General features: G+C 43.4%; 1 protein-coding gene across 2 annotated transcripts in view; it reads right to left on the minus strand.

Annotated features, from left to right (window-relative positions):
* LRRC1 (leucine rich repeat containing 1) overlaps positions 1-12,547 on the minus strand; it is an 84,882-nt gene that overhangs the window by 55,505 nt on the left and 16,830 nt on the right. The window contains exons 1-2 of one of the 2 annotated variants that reach the window (XM_013953276.2): positions 9,854-9,915; positions 7,619-7,736 (exon numbers count right to left, since the gene is read on the minus strand). In XM_013953276.2, the coding sequence (XP_013808730.1) occupies positions 7,619-7,652 (34 nt within the window). In that variant the 5' untranslated portion in view covers positions 7,653-7,736; positions 9,854-9,915. Of the gene's footprint in view, positions 1-7,618; positions 7,737-9,853; positions 9,916-12,547 lie in introns of those variants that run through there. The other variant, XM_067294172.1, reaches the window with a different exon arrangement.

Consider the following 12,547-nt stretch of genomic DNA (forward strand, 5'->3'; position numbering starts at 1 on the left):
GTAAGAGCTCATCTAGACATAAAGCAATTCTGAATGCAAACAAACATCATCCAGCAGTTAAATATTTTAACTAGAAGTTCAGTTTGCAAACCATATTGCTTCTCAGCACATCTTGCTGGCTTCTGTCTCTTGCTCAGTGGACAAGAAAGAAAAAAAGTGTCAATTCACACATATTTCTCAGAATTATTGGTCTTACTCTTTAGCACCAGACCTGTACAAGAAAATGTGTCAGGGCAGTTGGTGCTATGCTGAGAGGAAGAGGATTTCATGAAGGATATCTCCATTCAGATGCTGCGGAAGTGCAGCAGAAATGGATAGAGAAATTTGAGGTTAGCTCCCAGGGCAAGAGGGAGCAGCTGTTAGATAAGAGAGAATAGCCCAAGTGGAACTGCAGGATAGGATTAGGTTTACAATGCTTCTGCCTAATGAGCTTACATCCTCACTGTAAAATAGCTGGGTCACCAGCCCAGGCTGAATTGAAATAAGAGTTCGACCTTTCCTCTCAGTCAGCATTTCCAGTTTGACAACACCACATATCCAGCTTTTGGTGGGGGAGAGGCAGAGGGGGATACATACCTACTTTGTGGGCAGAATGGCAGTAATTCTAGAGTAAGGATGACAAGTATGTCTTTGATGGCAGATAGCTGGATTAAACAGGAAACTGGTGTGCATGCACCAATATGAACAAGCATGCTGAAACCCTGTAGTGTGAAGCAAAGATTATAAACCACTCTTCTATTCCATTAGCTTACTTTCTATAATGGCAGAAAGAACACACTAATACATCACCTCCTATGTGTTCTCTAAATCATTCCAAGGAAGCTTTAAAATGCTGCTTTGAATAAAATGTACACATCGTGCAATATGTAATGGATGTGGTATTCTGAGAATGACTAGGACCTGTAAACAGACTTTTAATTTGGTTGGAGAGCAACTGAAAAGAATAAATACTTCACATAAAAAGCAGTAATATCAAACTGCTTGGAACTAAGAGTAGAATAGTTAAATATTGTTGCTGTTGATTTCTGAAACTACCATAATAAAGGCTAACAAAACAAGACAAAAATTTCTAGTCTGCAAATATAATCCATTCTGCAAGCAAGGAAAAGGTAAAAAGTAAGGCTCAGAGAGCATTTAGGACACTGGCCTGCAGCTGCCAGAGATTGACCTCAGAGATTCTGGACACCGGTCAGAGTGTCAGCCTTTAGTAGCAGTCATCCTCTCCTAGAACTACAGTGTTACTACTCTTTGGATGCTTCTGTGGGACTATCTCTATTTTCAGGGTAACCCTGAAGCACCATATTTATCTTTTCATTTTAAAAAAAAACTTCTTTAACTATTTTGACACAAATGATAGCATATTTTCCATAATTTATCAGTGTGTTCCAACAGAATTTTGGAAGGAGAATCCTGATGTCATGAGACTTGCATCTAAAACAACTAAATGTCAATGCTGTCATAAACTCAGTTTAACTAGAAACTGCTGTCATAAACTCAGTTTAACCAGAAACTACAGAAATGAATAGTACCTAATCTATAATGTAGCCAGAATCTGTATCAGGTATCAAACTGCATGCCTTAAACCGGAACATTATTAATAACTGATATCAAAGAAAATACCATTCTGAGGTTTTGATATCGAGCATCACGCTGAGTCAAATATGGCTCAGCAAGGTCTGCCCACACACAGATTTCTTTAGTAGCTGCCACAGCAAACCTAGCACTCCTCCGTTCACGAAGTAAGGAGTCACAGCTCCGCCAAGGAAGAAGTCAGCAACAGAACCAACATAATCCACCTACAAAGGTCATCAAAAGCCATTTCATTCTTGCATGACACACACACTTGCATCTTCTTTGCTGTTTTGAGACTCGTGATTCGGACACAAGAACAAACTGCAAGGTTACGGAGTGCTTCCACAGAGGGAAAGCTAACTTGAATCCCCATATTTGCTGCAAGCCATACAGCACATGTGGACACAAAGTGCAAAATCTGCTGGTATACAATAATTATAACCTCGATGCTATGGGCTTGCACACCCAATGCGTGGTAAGCATGTTTAGCAGGAACAAAAAGAGTAGCAGAAGAGAAGCCTACCAGGCTTTTAGCACAGAGAGACAGCACACAAGCAAGCATACACACAAGCAAGAAAGGCTCTTCTTCACACCAGCAGAAAGGTTAGAGCTCACCATCGAGCGAAGGGGACAGTGGGCCCATCCGAATGCAACTCCTGCATCTGGGAAGAGACCTGTCCTCAAGTTTAGTTCCTAATATCCAGCAGCCACTATTCAGTGTGAAAGCATACAAGGATTTTATTATGATGCTAACAGCTGGGTGAAGCAAGCTGCTGAACAATCTGTCAGAGGCTGGAAAAGGCACAGAACATTACAAACAAAAAACCCCAAATCCACATCACGGAAGTTATTAAGAGAAAGTCTGTGTGGGTAGCAATTTCTTTCAAAAAAAAAAAAAGAAAAGAAAAGAAAAGAAATACAATTAAGTCAGTTAACAACTTCAGGGCATTTTAAGGCACATATGGTATCATAACAGAAACATAAATCCTCCAGACTCCACTGGCATAATACTTACCAAAGGCAAACAAAAACCTTCTTCTTGGAGAAGAGTGGAACTAAAAAGGAATGCACTGAGTCTGCTAAAATGTACATAATCCCAAACATCAGCATGCATTAAATTAACTACAGAAAGCTTATGCATTACCCCTCCTGTCTGGAAGAAGCTGCAGAACAAGAAAAGTCATTAACATTTTAATGAGTCTGGGATGGCAGGGCCCTAAGCTGGAAGAATTTAGCTTCCAGGGGATGTGCAGAAAAAGGGGAGTGGAGAAGGACAAAGTCACTCCAGGAAACCTCTGCAGGATGAACAGCACAGCTAGGAGCCTTTTAAAATTCCAAGGGTTTTCAAATAAGAGGCACAGACTTCTGGAGAGAAGGAAGCTTAAGTGCAGTGCCAGCCAAGGCTCAAGGAAACAAACTGCAGAAATTTGAGCACATCTTCCTTACTTCTTTTCTGAATCACAGGGTCCATAAAATTGAGAACCTGTCCCAGAAAATGCCTGAGTGCTGTGGGAAAACAAAGAGCACACAGGCATTTCTTATTCCGCCTGGAGCAGTCTCTCTCTTGCACCACGTAGAGCAAAGACTTGTGCTGAAACTCTGTACAAAGCACAGGACTATACTAGAGCCATACCCAAGCTATATACATTTGCTTCAGCAACCTGGTGTCCTTGCACAATTCACCAGTGATGTGAGAATCCTGGAAAGGATTTATTAAATTTGGGGAGTCTGTGGAAGCCAGCGGTAGTTTTAGACACACAGCAGCTGGGCAGCAGAATCCTGTATCTCAGAAGAAGATGCTAGAGGGAATGCTTTCAACAAGCTCCTGAGTCTCAGACACCCTTTGCTGGCAACCCAAAAGCTCACACATTCAGCGCTGAAATCCTATGAGCCTATTTTCATTTCCAGAAGGGGGAGTACAGTAAGATCTGTTATATCAGCTTTTTGAACCTAAGAGTAGGGGGCAGAGATAAACTGCACTGTCAAGTAACCTTTAAAGTGTTCAACACTGCTTTGTTGTTTTCTTAGCACAGCTTTTCTGCCCTCTGATACTCCCATTCTTGATTCACTCATTCAGCCTTTGCTCAAACAACAGGGTCATCCAGACTAGAAAAGCACTGGTAGGAATGCTTCTGATGAAATCCACATGAAGACACAGCCTTGCAGAGGAATAAACCCAGAAAAAGTTTAAGATCACATGGCTCCCTACGTTCCCCAAATCCTTCCCCTTCTGCATCAACAAGGCTCTCTTACCTTACCCCCCTCAAACTTCTCTTCCATACACACCCACAGTGAAAGGCAAGATCACAGAAACATTGAGTTTATATCTGCTGAAAATTTTAAAGCTTTACTTAAAAGCATTTTCATAGTTCTATATTCAATTATTAACAAAAAACTACTTAAAAGATGAACTATGTTGCATCTTGTTAAAATATACCAACTTACCTTGGGTATTTTAAAATACTTGAAAATTTAGGAAAGCCACATTCTAGAGTTTCTCTGTTTACTTCTTTCTGAGAGCCCACAAACCAGAGATACATCTAGTGCATAACACCGCATTGCACAGGCGTCCAGAGCTAGCTCTGAAGAGTCAGCGAAGATCCTGCCAGAGGGGATCCCACCTCCAGATGCAACACTTAACCACTGCACAAAATGTAGCTGGCCACCGCAGTCTGGAAGTATACCATGGATTCAGCCATGCAGTGTACAGACCATCTCGCAGGGTTTCAAAGATTATACATAGACCAAAGGATTAGACGGTAATGAGAAAGAAAGAATAATAGGGAAATGGAAGTACTTTCATCATTTAAAACCCCTTCCTCCTCCTGCTGTGATGAGATGTTAAAATATGAAGGGCTACTCCTGGACACATCACTAAATGAATTAATCTCTGGAGGAAAGAGAATGCCCAGAACTGAAAGCAATTAGTGCACTAGAGCGGACAGCTAAAACAACAAAAAATACAGAACAATGATCTCTTATTTCCCAAGTTCAGATGTCACCATCACACTTTCCTATTCATGCAGTATGCTGCATTTTGAAGAGCTGGGCTGTTTTTCTGTGTCTGAAAGGAATACAAAGGGTTCCTAGTTTTTGCTAAGCCGTTTGTTAGTTAGAAAAACAACAACTGATGAAGTGCAAACCACTGAACAGCAGAAATCTTTGGAAGGTTGAAAACCTGACATACTGGAAGCTGGATTCAAAATGCAGAGCTAAGAACCAAAACTTGTAAATACCCAAAATTCCATGTGACAATTTTCCCCTGCAGCACTCCACATGGTGTGTTCTTTTGCTTTTAATTTGAAGAGCCAAATGAGTTGTAGAAAACCGTAACATGATTAAACAGAGGTAAGTAACATCAGTCATCTTCCATAACGGACCCCCTCTATCCCCTCACACAGTGTGGTTTTTTTGTTTTTAATTTGAAGAGTCACATCATACAATAACTGTGACATAATTAAACAGAGGAAAGCATTATCAGTCACCTTCTGCAATGAACCACAGAGAAGAGAAAATAACGCAATAAAATGGGTGATTAACACTGACCCTTGGATCTAGAAAAGAAATCACTTCCTGAAACTTGTGTTAGTCCACAACATCACTTTAGAAAACACTTCCTTGTGCAGTAACTTCTAATGACACACATGCATCTACCCAAGCTTAAACATCCACACCATCTGTTCTTGTTACAGCTGAACTCTCACGCCAACCTTCAAGTCAGGCTGACAATAGTTCATACGGCTCTGATCCATCAGCTCTTTTGCAGCTAGTTATTCATTTGCAAAAAGAATTACTGAGCCAACGTAGTATTTCCTATTGTATAAGGTCTGTCACAGACAGCACCAATCTCAGCCAAACTCAGCAGCCAAAACACTGCATCAATTAATGCTCACGTATTGCTAAAGTGATTTAACTAATGTGTTTCTTCTGTCTCCCAGATTATTTCTTTTCAGTTTTCTTCTCTTACAAGGTTTTGTAAATGTGTATAAAGTTATATGGTTCACAGAAATTTTTCAACAACTGCCTAAAGACTCGTTACACTTCAGCAATTATACCATCAGATAAAGATGGCATTAAAAGCATTAGACAAATAAAGAAAAGATGAAAAATTCAGGTTGTTACAGGACAGTGAAGTGGCCACTGCATATTCTTCAGTGGCAAAGAGTCAACGAGAAGCTAAATCATAAAGAAAAAAGGCTTCCTGTTGAACTGTTTTGTCTCCCAATATTCTGGTACATCCTTCATTTATTGACATGCATACACAGCCTTGCTCTCTCCACCCCCACCCCATCACACCTCAGAGAGCATTTTGTGCATATTCACTAAATATAAGGAAGCAAAAAACAGCTGACAGTTGCTCCACTTTGGTAATGCTGATTTGCTGTTTCTAGACCACTGGGTCATAAGGCTGCTTAAAGGTGAACCACCAGCCTCTGAACATCTTTCAAAACTGCTAAGTTCACCAGGCCACAGAAAACAGGTAAGAACACAGGCATTTTCACTCCCTCACTGCTTGGAACAATATAAGCAGTGGCAACTGAAGCACACATTACAACAGAATGACAAACCCATGTGGTTTCCAACAGTAATTTTTACAATGCAATTACTTCCAGCATTCTTTTCTGAACTGACCTCTGCAAGAGGCAAACAGAACAATTCTTCTAAAAGTACAACTAGGAATTACCAGCACTCTGCCTCTTGCTACTCATAGGTAAAGAGGAGGGAAGAGGGGAAGAACTGGACCCAAGCGCGGCCAACCAATAAACCCCTAGAATGGAAGAAGGCAAACCAAGCTCGACTTCTAACCCCTGGACTCCTTTTTGGACAGAAAGGAGCCATCTCCCCTCAATCTTTTTTTTTCTTGACTTCTAGGCATTTAAGGGAGCTTGGGGGAAGAAATCAACATGTGACAATGATGTGGGAACAAGAGAGAATTCAGGGAGAAAGATAAGGGGGCACATGGGAAAAACAGTACGTGGCAGCCAAAGCACACCACCCTTTTGCAACATGAGTAACGAACTAGCTGGTGAAGGCCAGACAGTTTGTTCCAGCTGCACGGTGGAGGAGGGAGCGATATGGAGGTATCACGGTCCGCCCCTGACCACAAAGGGTTGCATCCCAAAAAAATAATTGCTGCTCACAGACTAACTGTTGACCTATAGTACCCCCAGCCTCATTATCCCTACTTACCATATTAAAAATCATGCCCTTTGCTGCATAACGATATGTAAATAAGGGGGGCATACCCCACAACAACCGCGCAAATGGCAATCTAGCCAATGAAGTATGTCTGCCGCGCGTCCACATCCCACCTTCAGCAACTATAAAACAGAGGACAGCTCACTAAAGTTTTTGGAAGGGAAGAAAATTGAACCGCCGACCTGTTCACTGGAGATTGCTGACGAGCGAGCCTCCTTCTCCCTCCCCCAAACAGGACGCCTCTTTGGTAAGACTTGCGCCTCCGACAAACGTCGGACGTTACCCGGGAAAATGTATTATTATTGAAAGTGCTTAATTGTTAGTTTGAGCTCATAGAAAGAAAATTTGTAGCAGCAAGTACATTTATCAACAACAATTCCAAACCTGTTGTATCTGTCGCTTTAATAGAATCTTATTCTTTTTACTTTGCGAAACTGTCTCAGGGAAAGTCCTCAAACAGGGGGGCTCTGGCAGGCAAACGTAAATTACAAAGATAAGGAAGGGCCTTCCGTCCCTCCCTTTCACGCGACAGACAAATACACATGTAGTGCAACGGATACACATATAAAAATAGGATTTAAAGTGTTCTTTATATCAGAAAATAAAGCAGTCTCTCAGTCAGAACTAGCATCAAACAGTATTTTATTACTGTATTTCTGTCACTGACTCTCCTCCACTCTTTCCCTCCTCCCCATCTAGAACTACAAGCAAATCCATGCATAACACAGAAAAGCATTCTGCAGGACACGTATAGCAACTTCAGAGACAGAAAGACCCTACTAACTCAGTTTTATAGGTCATGCCATACATACAGTATAGAATCAAACATATTAACTTTTTAGCTTACCATTTCGAGATAAATCAAGTTCCACCAGATGCATAAAATTAGCTATTTCTGGAGGGAGTCGCTGGATTTCATTATCACTAAGTCCTAGTTTCCGTAATTTTACAAGTTGGAAGAAAGGCTGAAAGAAAAAAAAAAAATCCACATCAGAAAATTGTCAAGGATAAGCAACAACACAGTGTAAAAGTTCAACTGGAGGCTGCTTTCAAGATTTGGGCTAATTGAAGTTATTGCTTAGAATCAGTTATGCAGACCTCTTTCAGAACTGCATCAGAACAAACAACATTTTGTTTTAATTTTTACCTGCAAACAGACTATTATCTGTATTTTACTTAAAATGAAAATTTATTTTTAAAAAGGCAATTTGCAAAGTTAGCTATTAAAGATCACAGCAGACACACTAGAGAAATCCAGAGTGCCTACTTCAAAATCATTAATAGGGTGAGGCTACCCAGCAGGGTAATTAAAAGCATCCTAATTACACACCTGGGCTCATTAGGAAGTTAATGCAGAGAGAGACTTCAAAAGGATGATCCAGAAAAGCCATGCTGAGGGGCTGTCAAGGTTTTCTTTTTCATGGGCAGGTGCAGTAGCCAATTAGGTTATAGAGCCAGTTTCCCCTCAGGACTTCTCTTTTTTTGGTCTCATAAATCTCATGTTCCTGTCTGTAGGGTGGCCCAGTTTTGGAAGGACTAATGAAAGTTGTGGGACACACAATTTCATGTCTTCCCAGCTTGAAGAGGAACCAAACCCAGATGTGTCTCTATGGTCAGGTTCTCTAGCATCTTGAGTAGGTACAGCCACTGTTTCTGCAGTCTTTGTCCAAGAGAGACAAGAAAGCGACTGCATACCTCAGACGAGCAGAAAGGCGGCCCCAAAAAGGGTCTGCAGGTAGAAGATGGCAATTGCTCACTAGGCAGCAGTCAGGGCAGGGCATGCAATGCAGAGCAGCATGATCACTTCAGCCAGCTCCCCCAGCTATGGATTCAGCATCTCACAGCCTCCAAGACAAAAGGGCCATCAGATAATACAGGCCAAGCATGCAAGCTGCATCTGAACTGCGAGGCAGCTGCAGAGGACTCAGGCACTGCAAGACGCGTCCACCCTGCACTACACTGGCAAACTAGAGGCAGTGCTACCGCAGCTCTCCTCTTCTTCACACAGGCACTGGCATGAAAGAGGCTGCAGATGGCAGGAATCTGTGTACAAGTCAGTGCTGTTATATACATGGCATCTTAACTTTAACTGACTGGACTCCTCAAATTTTGAGTTTTGCGCCTCTGGACTGCACAGGCATTTTTACACCACATTTAGAACCTGTGCATCTCATTAACTGGAGACACCTGGGCATGCATGAACCCCACTGGTTCTTCCTCAGAAAGCTTTCAGGGAAACAGGAAGGTGATAGAAAGTTTTGGATATCTGTTTAAGTTTGATTATCTGGAACCCTTTATTGGAATTTAGTACGTCCATCCTTTTTTTTTTCTTTTCTTTTTTTTTTTTCCCCCTCCCCAGGTGCTGGAACCTGTGCTCTGAATTTCACTCATTTCTATGCTAGATCGGTGTGAAAAGGGGCAGTAAGACAAGCATCTTACTGGAACACAAGGCAAGACAGTCTTACGAGTTACGATACAGGTTTTGTCTTGGCTTGAGTGTCTTATGCCCAAGATTATAAAGTTTTAAGAACAAGATTCTGCAACCTCAGCACCATTTTTTCAATATACATTGCTGTTCCTTGCCACAGAAAAATAAAACACAACTGAAATAAATGTGTTCCCTCTCAAAAACATAGATTCCTTGAGGTGAATAAAAAGGATAGAGCTTTGAAGAGTTTATAAATATTCATCAGTCAAAAAAGGCATTTTTTTGAGTCAGAATAGCACCCCCCTGCCACTGCAAAGTAATAAAGGCCTCTGAGAAGAGAGGAGTTGAACTTGTAAGAGGAGGAAGAAAAAATCCCTCACAATTCCAAATTTCAGGCTCCCTAAAAATACACATTACAGCTAAAAATAGCCACAAATCTGGGGTTCTTTAATCCTTCTTTGTCCTCCCAAGAGCTGTAACCATATTTTTATATCATTAACACATTTATTTTATATTCTAAAACAAACACAGACCTTCCGTTAAGTATTGAGCTCTGCCTAGGGGTGGATGAAAAGTCAGTTGAGAGCTTATGGGTAAGGATTAAAGGGCAAGCTAACATGTGTAACACTGTTGTGGGTGTTTGCTACAGGTCACCTGATCAGGAAGAGGAAGTCAATGAGGCCTTCTACAGACAGCTGGAAGTAGTCTCACGATCCCAGACCCTGGTTCTCATGGGGGACTTCAACCACCCCGATATCTGCTGGAAAGACAACACAGCTAGGCACAAACAGTCCCGGAGGTTCCTGCAGAGCGTTGGTGACAACTTCTTGACACAGGTGGTGGAGGAGCCAACAAGGAGAGGTGTGCTGCTGGACCTCGTACTAACAAACAAAGAAGGACTGGTGGAAGTTGTGAAGGTTGGGGGCAGCCTTGGCTGCGGTGATCATGAGATCGTGGAGTTCAGGATCCTGCTAGGAGGAAGCAGGGCACTAAGTAGGATCGCAACCCTGGACTTCAGGAGAGCAAACTTTGGCCTCTTCAGGGACCTACTTGGAGGAATCCCATGGGTTAGGGCCCTAGAAGGAAGGAGTGTTCAAGAGAGCTGGTTAATATTCAAACATCACTTCCTCCAGGCTCAAGAGCGGTGCATCCCTATGAGTAGGAAGTCAAGAAAGGGAGGCAGGAGACCTGCGTGGATGAGCAAGGAGCTCCTGGCAAAACTCAACCAGAAGAAGGAAGCATGCAGAATGTGGAAAGGGGGACAGGCCACTTGGGAGGAATATAGGAACACTGTCAGAGTATGCAGGGATGCGACGAGGAAGGCTAAGGCCTGTTTGGAATTAAATCTGGCTAGAGACGTCAAGGACAACAGGAAGGGCTTCTTCAAATACATCAGTAGCAAGAGGAAGACTAGGGAAAATGTGGGCCCTTTGCTGAATGGGGTGGGTGCCCTGGTGACGAAGGATGCAGAGAAGGCAGAGTTACTGAATGCCTTCTTTGCTTCAGTCTTTACTGCTGAGGCCAGCCCTCAGGAACCCCAGACCCTGGAGGCAAGAGAGAAAGTCCGGAGGAAGGAAGGCTTTCCCTTGGTCAAAGAGGATCAGGTTAGAGATCGTTTAGGCAAACTTGACACCCACAAATGCATGGGCCCTGATGGGATGCACCCACGAGTGCTGAGGGAGCTGGCAGATGTTATTGCTAAGCCACTCTCCATCATCTTTGAAAGGTCATGGAGAACAGGAGAGGTGCCTAAAGACTGGAAGAAAGCCAGTGTCACCCCAGTCTTCAAAAAGGGCAAGAAGGAGGACCCAGGGAACTACAGGCCAGTCAGCCTCACCTCCATCCCTGGAAAGGTGATGGAGCAGCTCATCCTGGAGGCCATCTCTAAGCATGCGGAGGAAAAGAAGGTGATCAGGAGTAGTCAGCATGGCTTCACCAAGGGGAAATCATGCCTAACTAATCTGATAGCCTTCTATGATGGAATGACTGGCTGGGTAGATGAGGGGAGAGCAGTGGATGTTGTCTACCTTGACTTCAGCAAGGCTTTTGACACTGTCTCCCATAACATCCTCATAGACAAGCTCAGGAAGTGTGGGCTGGATGAGTGGACAGTGAGGTGGACTGAGATCTGGCTGAATGGCAGAGCTCAGAGGGTTGTGATCAGCGGTGCAGAGTCTAGTTGGAGGCCTGTAGCTAGCGGTGTCCCCCAGGGGTCAGTACTGGGTCCAGTCTTGTTCAACTTCTTCATCAATGACTTGGATGAAGGGACAGAGTGCACCCTCAGCAAGTTTGCTGACGATACAAAACTGGGAGGAGTGGCTGATACGCCAGAGGGCTGTGCTGCCATTCAGAGGGACCTGGACAGGCTGGAGAGGTGGGCGGAGAGGAACCTCATGAAGTTCAACAAAGGCAAGTGCAGGGTCCTGCACCTGGGGAGGAATAACCCCATGCACCAGTACAGGTTGGGGGTTGACCTGCTGGAAAGCAGCTCTGCAGAGAAGGACCTGGGAGTGCTGGTGGACAACAAGTTAAGCATGAGGCAGCAATGTGCCCTTGTGGCCAAGAAGGCCAATGGTATACTAGGGTGCATTAGGAAGAACATTGCCAGCAGGTGGAGGGAGGTGATCCTCCTCCTCTACTCAGCCCTAGTGAGGCCACATCTGGAGTACTGTGTCCAGTTCTGGGCTCCCCAGTACAAGAGGGATGTGGCACTACTGGAGCAAGTCCAGCGAAGGGCTACTAAGACAATGAAGGGACTGCAGCATCTCTCCTATGAGGAAAGGCTGAGAGAGCTGGGCCTGTTCAGCCTGGAGAAGAAAAGACTGAGAGGGGATCTTATCAATGTATACAAATATCTAAAGGGAGGGTGTCAAGAGGATGGAGCCAGACTCTTCTCAGGGATGCCCAGCAGTAGGACGCGAGGCAGCGGGCACAAACTGAAACACAGGCAGTTCCATCTGAACATGAGAAAAAACTTCTTTACTGTGAGGGTGACTGAGCACCAGAACAGGTTGCCCAAAGAGGCTGTGGGGTCTCCTTCCTTGGAGATATTCAAAAGTTGTCTGGACACAATCCTGTGCAACGTGCTCTGGGTGACCATGCTTGAGCAGGGGGTTTGGACTAAATGATCCAGATGTACCTTCCAACCTCAAGCATTCTGTGATTCTGTGATATAATTGCTAATATGATTAAACTAAGAATCCATCAGAAACTTAAAAAAGCATGTAAAAATACTTTTGTTAAAATTCAGTAGGAGCCCACTCCACAGAAAAGGTCGCAATCTGCCTGCCAACACTATCCAAAATAAATACTGGGCAAAAACTGCTGAAAAGGTATCTTACTGCATAG

Source organism: Apteryx mantelli, chromosome 3 (genome assembly GCF_036417845.1).
Source record: "Apteryx mantelli isolate bAptMan1 chromosome 3, bAptMan1.hap1, whole genome shotgun sequence".
Taxonomy (NCBI): Eukaryota; Metazoa; Chordata; class Aves; order Apterygiformes; family Apterygidae; genus Apteryx; species Apteryx mantelli.